At 33.1% G+C, this 19,603-nt stretch overlaps 1 protein-coding gene across 6 annotated transcripts in view; it reads right to left on the bottom strand.

Moving 5' to 3' along the window:
- Nucleotides 1-19,603, bottom strand: part of SSBP2 (single stranded DNA binding protein 2) — a 284,354-nt gene that overhangs the window by 177,151 nt on the left and 87,600 nt on the right. For 5 of the 6 annotated variants that reach the window (XM_081826638.1, XM_081826635.1, XM_081826636.1 and 2 more), the window contains exon 4: nt 7,926-8,010. The exons of the other annotated variant lie outside the window; for it this stretch is intronic. In XM_081826638.1, the coding sequence (XP_081682764.1) occupies nt 7,926-8,010 (85 nt within the window). The remainder of the gene's footprint in view (nt 1-7,925; nt 8,011-19,603) is intronic. 6 annotated transcript variants of the gene reach the window in all.

The following is a 19,603-nucleotide window of genomic DNA, read 5'->3' as shown; positions in this document are numbered from 1 at the left end:
AAACCCAAGAAACAGGGGAAAGTATCAAGTCAAATATATGTGGGGGGGGCCCTTAATATTCAAAATAAATGCAATCAAATTTATAAAAATTTCATGAGGTCTGAAAACGGATAATGCATTCTTATTTGTACAAAACAGTGTGTCACATCATTTATAGCATGTCCATTATTTCTTGGCTAAGTAACTATTATTTAAATTTCTAATATACATTCAAAGTTACAATACCTAAATGTGTGAGGCACTTACTTATTTTAAAGAGATATGGACTATGGACCCCTAATCTCACTACCAATGCCCACAAAATCCAAGACATACAAGAATAATTGAAAACTAGATTGGGGTAAATGAAACATGAGTTTTGCCAGTATTTTTAATTTCTTTCCCTCATATCAAAGGGGAAAGAAATAAAAACAAGACTTTCATGAAGTTGTCTAAGTTGTCCAAAATCGAGCTATTATTTTTTTTTTGGCCCTTTTGTTGTTGTTGTTGTTTAAAGATTTTAAGTAATCTCTATACCCAACGTGGAGCTCAAACTTACAACCCTGAGATCAAGAGTCACATGCTCTACTCTCTGAGCCAGCCAGGAGCCCCCAAATAGAGTAATTTTAAATCAAGTTTTATAATATATGAAAAGTAAACAAAGTGGCTATAGAAATATAACACCACAAATCTAAGGTATTTAGATATATTTCACTTTTCCTTTTATAAACCCCCAAAATAACTTATTTCATATGACTTTTAAATTTATGAATTTCCTATCTCTTAACAGTACATTAGAAATACATATTATTTTTGAAAGAGTATCATATTTCTGTCGGGTTTTGTTTTTATGTTAGGACTCTATTGGCAACATAATCACAGGCAGTGTAACATCAGCATCAAAAATAGTAAAGAATAAAGACCTTCCCATATCCATCTTTTCATGTTCACCAGAAATTAGATTTTAATAAAAATGAATACACCAGTGTGAAAAACGGGACTTAAGATGAAGTTCCTTTAAACCATATACTTTGAAAAAATATATTATTTTCTACAATGAAACAAGTCATCATTGTTCTGCTTATCTCTTTTCCACATTAGCTTCTTCATTTATTTAAGGATTTTGTATTTTCTACCTAACTCTATAAATTATGCTGTAAAAGACTTTTAAGTAGAATCCTTCCACAATGCTTTATAGTTTCTTTGATTGTCTCCCTTCATTCATGTTTTCTGTCAAATGACTGACATAACTCATTGCCCTATAGGAAATCCCAGAATCAAAAGAAATAGGAAACATATCTGATACTGTTACCTGCAGGACTTAGAAGGCACCCAGAAGCAATCCTGGGTGCAGGGACAAGCGGGACACCACAGGTAAACTGCTGGATGTTCTTCTTCAAATTAACAAGTAGACAAAAACAAAAAAGAAAAAAACAACTTACCTTATGCCAGAAAGAATATAAGTTAGTTTATAAGGTTTATTTGGGGCAAAGAAATTAAACTGGATCCTATAAGAAATGAAAACAGTGGTAGAAACTCTACAGCAGATAAGGTGGAAAGTGAATCTTATTACATCCCTACCTACTGGGGTGAAGAAAAGACTATCAATTACTGATAAATATTAATACACACCTACAACAGTTTTTACCATCTTTAATGGATTTTAAATGTAACTCTATTTGTTCCTAGCCTATTAAGACTCTAGTTTACATGAACTGATAAGGAGAACTACGTCCTAATGTAATACATTCGAGCATTTACTAATTATGGCTACTATATGACAAAATCTAAACACACATCAGAAGTTATGTGCCATCTCTCTCCATATTCTTACATATATATATATGTATACATATATATAAATAAATTCTGATTGATCTAGCAATATAAGACTATAATATGTCTCTCCATGTATTTTACTACTTGATATTTCAAACTTCCTGGGAAAAAGTCTCTTTTGCTAGATGGTAGCCCATGAGAATGGGGATAATATCTATTTTGTTCACGGCTAGATTCCCTGGTGCCGTGCCTCCTGAGATATAAAGCCTTTGCTACCTGCTTTGATTCATTTGTTACGTCTTTAGAGATTACTGTCTTATCTAAATTTGTTTTGAAATATAAAATGAATAAAGGTAGTATTAAATGACCTTCCTGGAACTACATATCCAGATATATTAAAATAAGAAGTAACAAATACTTATTAGATAATATTTTATTTAACCATTCATTTATATAAACACCAAACATAATTTGAACATCTCATGTCCAGTACCATGCCAGGCACAGGGGATGAAAAAGACAAATAAGACAATGCCTATTCCCTGAGGAAGCTCAGAAATCATTACAGAAAACATCCCATTATAAAAATCTAATGTACAGGAATAAAAGGGAGGTACACAGAGGATGTTAACACAGCAAAGAGTGTACTTAACTATCTGCAATAGTTTCTTTTTTTACTTTTTATAAAAAAATTTTTTTAATTGAAGTATAGTTGACATATAATATACTAGTTACAGGTGTGCAAAATAGTGATTTGATATTTACATACATTACAAAATGCTTACCACAGTAAGTGTATAGTTACCATCTGTCACCAGATAAATTTATTACAGTATTATTGACTCTATTCACTATACTATACTTTCTACAGAAGTATTTTCCTAAATAATATAGCTTATCTGCAGAAACAATTTTCATAAGGTATGAATAAAAACATTATTCTCCTATTATTTTATTTACATAATATCACATGTTCTATAGCATTTTTAAAAAGTAGTGCATCACTATAAACCTGTAACATAATCCTTTCTATATGTTATAATCATTCTCTTAGGCAAGAATACAAAATCAGCCACATGTTATCAATAATTATGACTAAAGCCTATCACTTTATCTGAACATTTGAAAAATTTAAAACATCTCCAGTCTCCCAAACTTACAAACCACTGCATTGTTAACATTTATCGAACATCTATTATTTGATAGACCCCAGGGAAGAATAAATCTAATTCTCTGCTCTCAAAGAGCTCATTGTAATAATGTGATTTCATTACTACCACACTAAAGCAATAATATATTTTGGCTCTATCATTGCTTTAGGACAATTAAGCAATCTTCATTCATACCAGAGAACTAAGATTATAATCACTGTATACATTTCTCATTAAGTTTAGTAGTATGTATATTGATACTTCTCTTAGGAAATGAATGAAATTAGAAATAAATTGTTAAATAAAACAACTCTATGTTAATCTGAAGCAGAAAAAAAATCTAGTAAATGTTAATTAACTCCACATAAAAGCATTGCCTGTGATTTCAGGGTAAAATAAAAACATACCAATAGGGAGAAAATAAAAGCTAGTTCAATAAACTTTCCAAGTTAGTAGATATTATTTTTAATCACATAAGATGATGTTTTACTTTTTAATGATAATATTGTACTATCTAATAATAATTTTACAGCTCAGATGAACCTATTTCTCACTCAGGATAAAAGTAACTGGTCCAAGTTAGATATCTCCCAGCCATGAGGCAAAATAATTGTTCTATAGTAAAATCTCTATATAAGATAAATTCGTAATTATTAAAATTTCCTCCAACATTTCTGATCTTATTCTCCGCTCCCCTCTAGAAAATCAACAGGTAGACATATTTTACAGTATCCGTCATAGCAGAAAAGAATCCAACAGATTTGTTTGGAGATCATCCCTTTATTTGCTGCCACCAGGTCTCAGAGATGAACATAGCAATACCCATAAACACATTAGAAACTACTGTATATTTCTTTTCTCAAGTTAATTATCTTAACTATATTTTAAAATCTTGCTTTTTTAAAATTAAAAAAATACAAATATAGAAAAAATATAAATTATGGAATTTTATGAAATATTTTAGGGCGCCTGGGTGGCTCAGTTGGTTAAGCGACTGCCTTCAGCTCAGGTCATGATCCTGGAGTCCCGGGATCGAGTCCCGCATCGGGCTCCCTGCTCAGCAGGGAGTCTGCTTCTCCCTCTGACCCTCCTCCCTCTCATGCTCTCTGTCTCTCATTCTCTCTCTCTCAAATAAATAAAAAAATCTTTAAAAAAAAAAAAAAAAAAAAGAAATATTTTAAAGCAAACACATGGTTATTATAAAGTAACCATCACCATGGTCAGGCAAAAAGAATTTTGCCAACTATCTCAAAAGCCCTTTCCATGAGCCCTATCCCAATCATAACCTCTTCCCACTTCCCATACGTAATCATTATCCTAACTTAAATAATAATCATTTCCTTGTGTTTTTTATACCTTTGTCATCCAAAAGTACATCTGTATACACTATTAACTGTTGATTTCCAAATGTATCATGAGTTTACATATACCATTGTGTATAGATGCTAAATATTTAAGTTAATATGTTTTAAAATATAAATGCAAGGAGATCAAGGTTTTCTTCATCTTAAATGTTTTCTCTCTCTCTCTCTTTTTTTTTTTTTTTTTTTTGCTTTTTCTCACAATAAGTATGAACAGGGTGATTGTTTGAAGGAAAGGATATTAACTTTTGAAGGAAAGGATATCTATAACTATTTAGCAAATAAAATAATAAGATGACAAAAATCCATAATCTAAAAAAGCAATATCAGAAAACAAACAAACAAACAAAAAATTTTTACCCCAAGAGCTAAAAATGTTTCTGGGATAACAATTACAAAAAAAAAAAAAAAGATTTCATTAGAAAGGATAAAATGGGGGCACCTGGGTGGCTCCGTCAGTTAAGCGTCTGCCTTGGGCTCAGGTCATGATCTTGGGGTCCTGGGATTGAGTCCCGCATTGGGGCTCCCTGCTCAGCCAGGAGTCTGCTTCTCCCTCTCCCTCTGCCCTTCCCACAGCTTATGCTCGCACTTGCACACTCGCTTTCTCTCAAATAAAATCTTTTAAAAAATAAAAAATAAAAAGTATACAATGGCTAAAAGTTACATCTATTCAGTTTATAGATCTCCCCTTAATAGGTACACATACAAAAAACAAATGTCTTTCATAAGAGATGCTAAATGCCTATAGTGTATAAAAACACAGGACCACCTCAAATATAAATTTTATTTTACTAATTTATTTTCTATTTTCAGAAGAGACATTGTAATTCACTGAAAGGTAAGTTTTAATCTCTTTTAAAGTAAATTTCCTGAATATAAAATTAATATTAACTAAAGATATTTGGAAAATACAGGAATATATAGAGATAAAAATCATAGTCATGCATAATTCCAACATCAAAAGGTAACCACTGTTAACATTTTAGACTATTTTTTAATTAAAAAGATTATTCATTATTTACGTCATTATGCCTCTATCATTTCTTCAAAAAAAAGTAGTCTACATTTCATTATCCATTCAATCTTATAAATAAAGACTATAAAATAACAAGACTACTTTTTTAAACATGTGAGAATTTTACATGCAAATAAGTATTTTTTTATTCTAAAGACGAAGCTATTGAAGAAAATATTTTTCAGAATGCTCCCTTCAGAGTTACCTTAAAATTCAGTAGGTATAAATATTAATTACTATTATAGAAATGGTTCCATAATGAACTCTAATAAAGAAATATAACATTCTAGAATTTTACCACAATCTTATTGTTTATTCCTGTTTCCCATTTTCTTCCCTGAGTCTTTCCAACTTCTATATCTACACATCAAACATGAATTATGTTGATCATTTTCAGAAACTGTCTCTATTAAGAAGTCAGGAAATCCTACTCATGAAAATTATCATTAAAGTATGCTACCAAAAAAATGTATTTCTAAAAATCCAATTACAACCTGAAATTATGTAAGTAAAATCCTTTCACAAACCTCATTTAAAAGAAAAATTTGGAGATGTATTACCACTGAAAATATACTGGCTTAAAGGTATAATAAAAATGCCACCTAAAAATAAATTTCTTAAAACTAATACTTAAGATAAGTTATAAAACATCTCATAAAGCATGTGCTAATATTCATAATGGATTATAAAACCCAAATAGTTAATTTTTTCTAAACTACATTTTCCTAGGACCAAATTACATGATAAGGGTTATTCTTCCTTGAAAATCTAATTTCACTCATACCTCTAGCAAATGCTCATTTAAAAAAAAAAACAAACCTGAAATATTTAAGTGGGTTTCTAAAGCTAATAAGTGTGACTATTCTCTGAAATATTTAAAATGTCTTATGAATGCAGCATGTACATGACAACGAAGATGATGAGGCTCTGACAATGACGATGATTTATCTAATGGTTCTAAAAGATCTAAATTAGTTCAGTATTCCCTATAAGATCTCCATGGTGAACAGTAGTGTGCATCTTTCTGTACAATGGAATTATGAAGAAGTATTTATATAATTCATTGTAGATTCACAAATATTATGGTCCTTTGGAGTAGAACACTGGCACTGTGTAATGCCATCTAGTTGCAAAATTAGTGAGTATTTAAAAAACGTTTCCCAAGACAAGCAGGCCAAATCTAGGCGAGTCTTTTTGGTGAAGGAGGTAGATGAGATGGAATATCCCATTCTAGCCAGATTCCTTATAATCTCCATGGTTGGGTCTCTGCTCTACTTTCTGCCATCACCCAAGGGTAAAAATGGAAAACAAGACTGTCCAGATAAATACTGTATCCTGGGTATTTATCTGCTGTATCTGCCTTTTCTCTACTTTTTCTTTACATGCAGAAGCATCCCTTTCACTCACATTATCCCTAAGAGCTATTATTGTTTACTGCATAGCAAGCTTTATGAATGAAATCAATATCAGATGAGGCAAGCATGAGCAGTCACTTTAATCAGCTTAGTCCAAGGTTAAAGTACCACACAGTCTCTCCAGATGCCCAAGACTTTTACTTCTCTTCTGTCTGCACAATTTTCCTTGTGCTACTTTTGGGGCTGTAATTGTCCTGGCTATTTCTCCTCTTTAGTCTAAGGCTGAAGTATGTCCTTTGGAAGAACAAGGTCTTTTTTCCCTTTTGAGCCCTGGTTCTGATTTTTAAGACTATTCACACAGAATGATCGCCCCCTGTCTACCAATTAAACAAGTAACTCTCTGGTTAAGTTTTAGGTAGTTACTTTCAGATAACCTCAGGTTCCAGCCCCATTTCCACTTCCTCCAAACTAAGGACACTGGATTTCCTTCCTCCCAAACTCAAGCTGTCCTTCCTTTATGGTCAATTCTGCATTTCCCAGCCCCTTCACAATACCATCTTATTCTTAAATGCAATTTTTCCCTTAAAAAATCTTGGTTTCTTTCCCTCCTTTTTTCTACAATTCTACTTCCTCATACCATCAACTCTCTAAAATGACATTTGCAGTTCTTCTAACAAAATGTTCAGTATACATCTCCTAGCCAGGGACAGTCCACTGTCCTTCCTTAAGAATTAAAAACATTTTTAAAAAGTTTTTAATGCAATTTTCATTTTTGCCCAGAATCTTTTACTCTCTTGTGTTCCCTTTAATTCACAATAAATTTTATTTGTAGAAATGAATCAGTGTAACAGATATTTAGCTTTATGATATATAATCAAAAGGTACAAAAAAGAAAAATATAATATCATGATATATTTTTTCAATCTTATGTGCAAAAGAAGAACTTATCATTTACAGAATTCTTATGACTCCCTTTGTGGAATGAGGAATTATTATTTAATTTTTATAAATCTGAAATTTCACAAATCAGGCATGCCTATAGATAAAAAAAGATACTTTTAATAACTTGGCATTAGGACTAGCCTCTTATCCTAGGCTTTCAACAAGACTTAACACTCATTTGTATTTCACTTTTGAAGTTATAACCCTAATTTCTCAAGAAAAAAAAGAACAACCAACTTCTTAAAACCAAAGGAAAAGAACAGATGGTCCAATCCATTTTTCAAGAGCGGTGGTTAAAAAGAAAACTGATAATATAACTGAGTAAAATTATACATTAACTCACATAATCATGGAAGGCTTTTGCTTCACTTGAATGTTCACATGTTTCCCGTCTTTCTGGAGCTGCACAGTAGAGATCCCAAAATACACTAAAAAAGTAATTATGGTAACATTAAGAAAATCATATAACACCAAATGAGAGATCACAATTCCAAAAATAGAAGACATGTATTATTTTTTATACAAAACGTGTTTTCTTCTTCAGGACAAATATTTCTTTGGAAGATTTAAATTCAGGCAAGGTTCCTCCTGCAATAATAGCGTATAATCTAGCTCTTTCAGATTTTTTATTCAAGGATAAAATAATTATTAAAAATGTAACCTGTCATTCTTAATTGTCTATTTATATCACTTAAACACATGACTGAAATAATTATGCTTTTCACAACTCTCCCATGACGATAAAAACAGTAAATAATATCCTAATTTAATCATTAAAGAATAAAGTGGTTCATTATTTTTTTTCAAGATAAGCGTCTTGAAAGCGTCTGCCTTCGGCTCAGGTCATGATCCCAGGGTCCTGGGATTGAGTCCTGTGTTGGGCTCCCCGCTCAGCGGGGAGTCTGCTTCTCCCTCTGCCTCTGCCTGCCGCTCTGCCTACTTGTGCTCTCTCTCTCTGTCAAATAAATAAAATCTTTTAAAAAAAAAAGTATATGTTCTTAAAATATCCTTTTGTTTGCCCTTGCAAATTACCAAAATAGGTTAGTAATTTTGAAAATTCAAAAAGTCCATTCTCTCTCTTTTTTCCCTTCTGTTAAAGAACAATGGGGATAAGCAAGGTAGAACTGGTTGGGAAAAAATAATTACACTGCTTACAAAACTTATGTCTCTGATCATCCTTCCATCTCTAAAATTAACAATGAGCATAAGCAAATGATTCAAAAATCAGGAATGCAAATGTCTAGAAATATTGGCAACAAACAAAGGCAATTACACTGATGGACAGAAATCTTTTTTTATTATATATTTTTCATTCTACAAAAATTGGAAAGTAGACTAAATCAAGTAGTTAAGAGCACAGGTTCTGGAATAGGATATATCTCAGACAAAGCCAGCCCTGCCAATTAATTACTAGCTCAAGTTGCTTAAACAGATTAGAAACACAATCCTCTTCTCTATAAAATGGGGTTGTTGAGAAAATTAAATTATACAACATAAACAGAGCATCTGACATAGAGTAAGCATACTATCAATAATATAATCAACACTATGATTAGCTTGCATAAAAGCTTAATATGCATACATATTGTTAGGGCAGTTCATTGTACCAAGGGCACAGGTAACAATGGTACAATAAAAATTTGGTAAATTAAACCTGGCCTCTTTGGTTTGACCCTTAAAAACTCAGTCTGAATCTCTCTCTCCCCAGCTAGGAGAAAACATTCTGTAGGCCTTATAACACAACTAGTTCCGTAAAATAAGATGACCTTCAAAGGTGAAAAATGTGAATGAATGAATATTGGCATTTAATTTCCTTTTAAGTTTCTGTAACAAGCAAGGAAAATAAGGAAAACAATAAAGAAAAATAACTTGAGTAAACTTCAATTCTTTTAGAAGGAAATCAATTAAAAGCTGTACTTGGCCTTCCTATATCCCTTTTTGAACTTAAGAATTATAGATATACAAAGATACAGCAAAAGTTTTCCACCTGCATCAAGTGTGTTATGAGTTATAGTATATTGTAGTTATTCTATTTTCATGTTCTTAAGGAACTTCAAAGCTCTTAAAACCAAAATTTTATAATGGTAGTCTTCAAATTGTATTGAGTTTAATCATAGAATATTATGTTCAGTATTATAACAAACACCTTATATCTCTTCTTATTCACTAATTTCCTAACAAATGTTATAAGATCCTTCTTAAAAATTATTACATTATTACTTTTAAAATGTTGTCTTACAAAGAGAAAACTATTAATTTATTATTAGAATGTATCCTAAAAGTTATTAAATAACTATAAATAAATGATTATTTATACATATATAACTAAATTAAGTATTTATCCTGGAATAGTAACATTGTTCTATTTCTATTTTTTGGTTTCCCTTTATGGATTTAATTAGCGGTCAAAAGTTTACAAGATCAAGATGAGGGATAATAAAACAATCTACTAAAATGGGATAACTTTATATATGGTATATTTCTGACAATTCTACATTACCTACATATGATCTCCTTGAATAAAGATAAAGAAATACACCCTTTGAAGACATTTCCCAAAGGAAGAAATACACAGTTTTACAATAATAGTTACAGGCATTAATACTCCACTCTCAAAACTCAGAAGATAAACAAGGAAACGCAGATTAAACACCACAATAAACGAACTAGATTTAAGAGATATATGCAGAACACTCCACCCAGCAACAAGTATATACTTCTTCTCAAGTGTAATTGAGGCATTTTCCAGGAAAGGCCATAAGTTAGAGCATACATTAAGTCTCAGTAGATTTGAAAAGATGGGTATCATACAAAATATCTTCTCTGACCACAATGGGATGAAGTTAGAGATGAATAACAGAAGGAAAACTAAAAAATTCACAAATTTGTGAAATTAACACAAACTCCCAATGGATCAAAAAAGAATCACAAGGGAAATTTAAAAATACTTAGAGATGACATGAAAACACAACATACGAAAACCTATGGGACAAAGCAAAAGCAATACTAGGGGGAAATTTAAAGCTATAAATATATTTAAAAAACAAGATAGATCTTACATCAACAACCTAATTTTAAAACTTAAGGAACTAGAAAAGAACAAATTAAACCCAAAACTAGTAGAAGGAGATAATAAAGATTAGAACAGAGATCAATGAAATAGAGAACAGGAAAACAACAGATAAAATTAATAAAACCAAAAGCTGGTTCTTCAGAAAGATCAATAAACTTGACAAGCCTTTAGAGCTAGATGAACTAAAAAGAGAGAGAGAGAGAAACAGAGAGAGAGAGAAGACTCAAATTACTAAAGACTTCACCAAAAAAATGTTAGAACTAAACAAATGGATTCAGTAAAGTTGCTGGATATAAAATCAATATACAAAAATCAGTTGTGATTTTTCTATAAACTAACAACAAATTATCAAAAAGAGAAATTAAGAAAACAATTCTATTTACAATTGCATCAAAAAGAATAAAATACTTTGGAATATATTTAACCATATGATTGACCAATTCCATTTCTGGGTTTATACCCAAAAGAATTAAAAATCTCAGAGATATTCATATACCCAGGTTCATAGCAGCCTTATTCACTATAGTTAAAACATGGAAGTAATCCCAGCGTCCACTGATGGATAAGACAATGTAGTATATAAATGCAATGGAATATTATTCAGCCTTTAAAAGGAAGGAAATTCTAACATACGCTACAACATGGATGAACTATGAGGACATGTGTGAAGTGAAATAAGCTAGTCCCTAAAAGACAAATACTATATGATTCTACTTATACAAGGTACTTAGAGTTGCCAAAAATCATAAAGAAAGAAAACAGAATGGTGGTTGATAGGGGCTGGAAGGGCAGGGAATAGGGAGTTACTGTTTAACGGATATAGAGTTTCAGTTTTACAAGATAAAAAGAGTTATAGAGATGGATGGTGTAATGGTTGCACATTATGAATGTATTTAATAACACTGAAATATACACGTAAAAGTAGTTAAGATGGTGAATTTTGTTTTGTGCATTTTGTCACAATTTGAAAAACTGAGAAAAAAAAAACACCACAAAAAAAACTTGCCCCTGGCGAGCCCTGTTCTAGGTACCATTTTATTAATTCTTTTCTGTGTATTCATAATCTCTATTCCATCACTTCAAAGACCACAGAGCTAAGGTGGCCACCAGAAAGCCAGGAGATACTAATAATAAAGAATACTCATCACAAATATAAGGCAAAATTTCAATTTAAAAAACCATACTCATTAGGAGAGTTTCATAATTAACTCAAAAAAATCTGAAATATATTATGAAATTCAAACTATAAAAATTTAAAAAATTAATTAAAAATTTATTTTTAGTACTATGATATTCATGTTAAACACATTTCATCTATTTTATAAGTATTTGTATGTTTTTACCTAAGATGTGATCACAGATGGGAAAGATATTTCAAATGTTTATCTCTTCTAGAAAATCCAACCCATGTTTTGCACTAGTTATTTGACTCATACAATATATTGGGACTGCTGCAATACCATCCTAATATTTGAAAAAAATTAGTTATATCATAACAACAACAACAACAACAAAGCTGCACTGTGACCAAAACATGAGTTCACATTCTGCAATTAATCCATGTGTGGCTTTGTGGGGCAGCAGACAAATCACTTAGCTAATTTAGAAAATAACAAGGTTAAAGACCTCTATAAACCCTTGGTAAATTAAAATTTTAAACTATGATTTTCTTCTACTAATATTTCAAGTATATATTAATGCATAATCTATGCAATATGCTACGTCATATCCTGCCTAAGAGAAAAAATATATATATAATCCATGGCATGTATGTGACTGTGAATCCAAAACTAATGATGAGTTGAATTCAAAATTTCAACTCTATTTCCTAAAGCACCTAAATACAACTTTACGTATAAGTTACATCTCATATATTATTAAGACTTTACAAATACTCTGGACAAATGCTTTTGGCTGATATTATGATGACATGACATTTATCATATGAAAATGTGGACCTATGTCTTTGAGGAGAAATTAGGTTCAGTAGGTAAGAGTCATAGCAATACTTGATTTGCTCTTAGCTGGAGGAATTTCATTTGATTTCTTTAGTAAGCATTTTTGATGACCCACTGAACTTGCTCCTTGATTCCCCTGAGGGCCAAGGGCAGAAAATTCTGGAATTCCACAGATAACAGATTTCCTCTCTCTACAACCAGAAATGCTAGTGGCTAAGGAGCTTCTCATTTGCTCTCACCTCTACATCTATTAAGCCTGATATCAAAATATTATCCTTGAAATGTGGTGGATTCATCATCATGAGTAATGGTTTAGATTTACACAGTCTCTTTGTTCCTAAGCAGAAACAAGTGAAAAATATGTATTTTACAAATGAAATAGTTAGAGGAGCACCTGAATGACTCAGTCAGTTAAGCTACCGCCTCTTGATTTTGGCTCAGGTCCTGATCTCAGGGTCTTGAGATCAAGTCCGAGTAGGGGCTCCACGCTCAGTTCAGAGTTTGCTTGTCCCTCTCCCTCTGCTCCTCCCCCCACTTGCTCTTTCTCTCTCTCAAATAAATAAATAAAATAAAATAAAAACAAATGAAGTAGTTAGAGACTAAACACAGGAATCAAGGGGCGCCTGGGTGGCTCAGTTGGTTAAGCGACTGTCTTCGGCTTAGGTCATGATCCTGGAGTCCAGGGATCAAGTCCCGCATGGGGTTCCCTGCTCAGCAGGGAGTCTGCTTCTCCCTCTGACCCTCTCTCCTCTCATGCTCTCTCTCTCTCTCTCAAATAAATACATAAAATCTTTTAAAAAATCAATAAATAAACCAATAAATCAATAAATAATAAACACAGGAATCAAAACCTGCAAAGTATTAAAATCTTTGTTCTTGTACCATTTGTTATTATTATTAAAATTTTCCCCACATAAATCAAAGGAAAACACAAGATTTCCAAGTTGAGGATTCTCATCCAAACACTGTTTTTCTTCTATTCTGATGATGTGAGTGAAAATGACTTCACTGGCTATCAATATCTTTAGGGAATAAGGAAAGCAAAATAGTTGTCAGAAAAGTCTACAAGGGTGAATAAACATTCCAGAGGTGTCTAGAAGATGCGATGCTAATATAATTATATAACCTTAATCCCCTGGCCACATTTGGGACTACCTGAAAATAAAAATTAAAAAAAAGAGAAAAGAAGAAAAAAACACAGGAGACAAGCCACGTTACTATAATTTCAAATTGTTAATAGCTAAGGAAGTTATTTCTCTTTGGCCCCAAAAAATATTTTCAATGAATCTTAGATACTCATAATCTATACTGAAGAAAACTATTCACAACACTAAGGAGGGTTTTATGTAAAATGTACATGTACCTGCTCATCACCTTAAAAGTTTCAAATGTGTGCACTTGTCTTATTCCTTAACATTATTTATAATTTATAAAATGTAAGAATTATATTTTGTCTCACTATCATAAAATTCTCATAATACTCTTGGATTCATGATAAATTCATATTTTAAAGTATCATTAAAATAGCTTACGTGCTAAATTCAAGCATCATATACTAAGCATCATGCATTCAGCATTTAATTCTCCTATTATTATGCCTGTTTGATCGAGGAGGGAGCTAAAGCTTAAAGAGGTTAAATAATTTGCCTAGGGGACACAGTTGGTTAGTGGCAGAGCTGGGCTTGAACTTTTTATTCTTACATTATTTTACCTCTATTGTGCGTATGGTATTAAGAGTTCTCATTTCAAGATGGTTCATGCTGATTATGGGCAAGTTTATGCAGCTCTGGCTGTCCAAGCAGCATCAGCTGTTGTAAGTGTAGTAGATACCTGTCCTAGATAACACAGCAAACACTTTGTTATCCTACCTTTGACCCTCATACTCCAACTCATTTCCTGAGTATCCTATGGCAACCACCCCCTCACCCCACATGCAGCTGCCAGTGATGCATGGATGCCTCAATATAGACCAGACTCAGAAGAGACAACTTTTCTGAGTCCCATTTATATCTACGGTCTAGAATTAGCCACTCAGGGTGTTCAAAAGGGAACTGTAATTAATGTCTTATTAATAGTGGGCCACTAAATTCTGCTCTGTATTGAAGAAATATCATCTGTTACTGAGATGAGCACTGGTTACAATTCAGTAAATTTCAATTCTAATTCTAAATCTGACCTTGAGAAAATAGGTTTTTTTCCAGTAGTTTCTTTGTATAAAAAGAGAGAATATGTTATATATTTTACAGGCTTTTGTACAGATAAAAGAGATGGTATATGCAAAAGTATTTTTAAAAGAAGAATAAAGATATTCTAAAAAATTCTCATAACTAGTATGGCAAGAAAAAAAGAAGTCTTCCTATTAATAGAGCAAAATTTGCCTCAGTTTCCTTTCTAATCCTTCGTATTTAGTGGAAAATTCCATGTTATTTACAATGTCTGCTCACCACCAAATTTTTCTATTTTTTTCATTCTTTTTCTACTCTCCCAGACACTTTTGATTTTTTTTATAACTTAACCACCTCTGTTCCTTGCTTTCTCTCTCACTGACACTTTTTATTGCCTTCTCACCGTGATTATACTCCCGTTTTAGTTGTCACCTGCATTGTCTTATATCGCTGTTTATTTTAACTTTTTTTAGTTTTTATTTAAATTCCAGTTCGTTAACATACAGTGTAATATTAGTTTCAGGTGTACAATATAGTGATTCAACACTTCCATACATACCCAGTGCTCATCACAAGTGCACTCCTTAATCCCCATCACCTATTTAACCCATCCCCTCACCCTATTTTAACTTAATTCAAATAAATAGTTATGCAATGCCTATTATAGTCAAGACATACAAGATGAGTGAGAACCAGTCTGCAAATGATAATTATTATACCATTCTAGTAAACCAGTTGACTAATTCAGTGCTATTGTTTTCACATGGGTATTTGGTTATTCTTAGCTATACCTGATGTCATCCATTAGACTCTAAAATCATTAGAGTGCCAGCATACTGTAAGATTTGACTTCCCATTCCCAGTGAAAGAAACTAAATTCTCATTATAATCTTAGTTATTAGTTTATTTTCTCTGCAGCATCATATATATTTAATTTCAGGATATAAATACACGGGCCCAAAGTTATTTCAAAAGGTGTTTTACATATAAAATTAAGTAAAAATAAAGAATAATTTCTGCCATTAAAACATTAAATAGGAAGATTTAAAAAGTGTCTATTTTTAAATTACCCAAACTGAAAAGGACATTAATTTCAGGAGAAAGAAGATCCTTGGCATTTCTATTTCTGAAATTCACGGAAGCATTGGGAACTTTCATTAAAGAAAACAAACAGGAAATACATTTTCAAAGGGGATTTGATCTGGGTAAAGGTAACGAACATGGGAGACATGGGAAATACTATAGCACTGGGCAGGGTGCAAACTAGGAAAGAAAAAAAAAGAAGTGATAAAGGAAATCACATCAGAAACAAGGAAAAACTTCCAGAAAATAAAATCACACATTTTCCTCTATCCATACTAAAGGCAGAAATTCCCCTGTTCCTCTCCAAGGCCTCCGCCTCTCAATTTCCCTGCATTTTTTTCTGCACTTTGTGCATGTTTATTTCTCTTTCATACATCTTCAACCTCCCCATTCTTTTCATCTCAATATATATATGCTCAAATTTATTCTATTTTAAAAAGAAAAATGTGGGGCGCCTGGGTGGCTCAGTCGGTTAGCATCTGCCTTTAGCTCAGATCATGATCCCAGGGTCCTGGGATGGAGCTCCACATCAGGCTCTCTCAGCGGGGAGTCTGCTTCTCCTTCTGCTCCTCCACCACCCACTCATGCTCTCTCTCTCTCGCTCGCTTACTCTCTCTCTCTCAAATAAATAAAATCTTAAAAAAAAAAAGAAAGGAAAATTTTGTTACTCCTGAAACTACTCCATGTGGCACCACACACTTCAGTTATTCTCAGTAACCCTTGAGGTGGAAAAATGAATTAGAGCAGCCTTCTGAATCTCACTTTCACCCTTCCACCAAAACTCTTATCCTCAGGACCACCAAAGTTCACCTTCCTTCCCAATTCAGGAAAATCTCTGGGTCCTTTTACTACACTTGCTGCAGAATTTAATCTCTACATTAAATATCCTACCTGGTTCCCATACATTATTCTCTCCTAATTACTCTTCTTCCTCTCCAATTATTTTCCTTTGAGGCTGCTCTTCATCCACCCAGGCTTAAATGTTGACTTTCCTCAGGATTCCAACCCCAGTCCCTGCTCTTACTTGTTACACTGGGCAGTTGAATCTATAAACACTCTTCACTAATAGTATGGTCTGTGCTAATAATTTCCAAACCACTGTAGACCTGTCTCAGAGGTATAGGCCCAGATCACTGACCTTGTATTAGGGCATCTCTATCTGAATGTCACTTAGGCATCTCAAAATGTAACCTGTCCAAGATAAATTATGGCCTTTTCTCCAAAGCTTGTTACTCCTTCTATATTTCCTCTTTCAGTCAATGACATCACTGTTCACCCCAAATTTAAAGCCTAGGAAACTACTCCTCCACATTCCAACTATTCTACTTACTGTTTACTATCACCTTTCAACTGGACAATTACACTTGCCTTGTAACTGAACTCTATCTCTGTTCTCAACCCTCTTCAATCCATCTCTATGTTGATGCCAAGTGAATGCCTAAAAGCACAAATCTAATCATGTCATGTACAGTGTTTAAAATCTCCACGCTTTAATCCAAAACCCTTGTACTTCAGGACTTCATAATTTGGCCCCTGCCTTTGTCTTTATCTTTATAGTCTATCACTTCATAGTACTGCACCTACAGGTAACTTGACCCAAGCTACCAGTCATTTCTTGGGTTCGTGATCATTCCTTTTGAGATGTCATACTATTACTTGCCCAAAATATCCTTCTTTCACTCAACTTCCAGCTCAGCTTAGACTCACTTTTTCTATAAAGCCTTTCTTAAATATCACAAGCTGAAAGAAACATTCCTCCTGAATTGCTATTATAGCTAGTATACACCTCAGTTATAATACTATTAATTGTTTATCTTTCCCATACTTATTTCCTTGAGGGGAGCATAGTTTTGCATTTTGTAAATATTTGATGAAGAAGCTGAAACAACAGGACAACTCCATTTTCAAATATTCTATAAAAAAACAGAAGTGAAAAGAAGTCACAAAATTGCAACTGGTCCATCCAAAAGGAACCGTGCATTTGACCAAATGAGCAAGCAGTAAGTTCTAGAAGAATACACATTATCCTATTCATCTGGACCTTAACAGCATTAACAGCTTCCCAGGTTTAAAAAAAAAAAAGGTAACCATTATTGTAATCCTGAATCCCTAACCTAGAGCACACATGATAAAGCAAAGCTCTAAAGAGTTAAAGATTTAAAAGGTCAGGTATCTCATATTGTCAAGATGTCCATTCTTCCCAACTTGATCTATAGATTCAATGCAATCCCAATCAAAATCCCAACAAGTTATTCTGTGGATATCAACAACTGATTCTAAAGTTTATATGGAGAAGGAAAAGACTCAGAATAATCAACACAATATTAAAGAAAAAGTTGGAGGGCTGATACCATCCAACTTTAAAATTTAATATAAAACTATTGGAATCAAGACAGTGTGGTATTGGTGAAAAAATAGATAATGCAACAGGGGAACAGAATAGAGAGCCAGAAAAAACCTACATATGTAATCAACTGATCTTTGACAAAGGAGCTAAGGCAATGCAATAGAGCAAAGATAGTCTCTTCCACAAATGGTACCAGAACAACCAGACATCCACATGCAAAAACATGAACCTAGACAAAGACCTTACATTCACAACAAAAATTAAAACACAGGCATATTCATAACAGCTTTTTCGTAACTGCCAAAACTTGGAAGCAACCAAAATATCCTTCAGTAGGTGAATGTATAAACAAACCATGGTACATCCAGACAATGGAATATAATTCAGCACTAAAAAGAAATGAGCTGTCGAGCCATGAAAAGACATGGAGAAACTTTAAATGCATATTGCTAAGTGAAAGAAGCCAATATGAAAAGGCTACATACCATATGATTCCAACTAAATGATTCTGGAAAAGGCAAAACTATGGAGACAGTAGAAGGATCAGTGGTTGCCAGGGGTGGAGCGTAAGAGTGGGGTAGATGAAAAGGCAGAGCACAGAGGATTTTTAGGGCAGTGAAAATACTCTGTATGATGCTATATTGATGGACCATGTCATTATACATTTGTTCAAACCCACAGAATGTACAACACCAAGAATGGACTGTAATGTAAAGTATGGACTTCGGGTTATTGCATGTGTCAGTGCAGGTTCATCAACTATAACAAATGTAGCACTCTGATGGTGGATGTTAATATGGAGGTTGTGCTTATTTGGGGGAAGAAAGTGTATTTCTGTACCTTCCCCTTAACTGTGTTGTGAATCTACTAAAAACTGCTCTAAAAAAAAAGTTCTGATAAAAAAAAAAAAGGGAAAGAAAACCAAAGGGACCTCTGAAACAGTTAACAACAACAAAAAAAGGTCAAGCAAATCTGCTGGATTTAAGGCCCACAGTCATGGCTGGCTATACATAATGACCAGGAAAGCTTAAGATCTGGGCAGTTTTCTGAAGGAGAGGATCCATAGCTTTTCATCAGTTCTCAGAGGATCCTATAATCTCAAAATCATTAAGAACTACTTATTTACATAGATGAAGTAGGCACCTCAAAGGGTTTGTTAGTAGTTTCAGGGGAGAAAATTTAAAAAACTGAAAATACTGGGCGCCTGGGTGGCTCAGTTGGTTAAGCGACTGCCTTCAGCTCAGGTCATGATCCCAGGGTCCTGGGATCGAGTCCCGCATCGGGCTCCCTGCTCTGCGGGGAGCCTGCTTCTCCCTCTCCCACTCCCCCTGCTTGTGTTCCCTCTCTCGCTGTGTCTCTCTCTGTCAAATAAATAAATAAAATCTTTAAAAATAA

This window comes from Leptonychotes weddellii, chromosome 7 (genome assembly GCF_054177405.1).
Source record: "Leptonychotes weddellii isolate Sample4059 chromosome 7, ASM5417740v2, whole genome shotgun sequence".
Lineage (NCBI taxonomy): Eukaryota > Metazoa > Chordata > Mammalia > Carnivora > Phocidae > Leptonychotes > Leptonychotes weddellii.
This window is presented reverse-complemented; position numbering and strand designations above follow the sequence as displayed.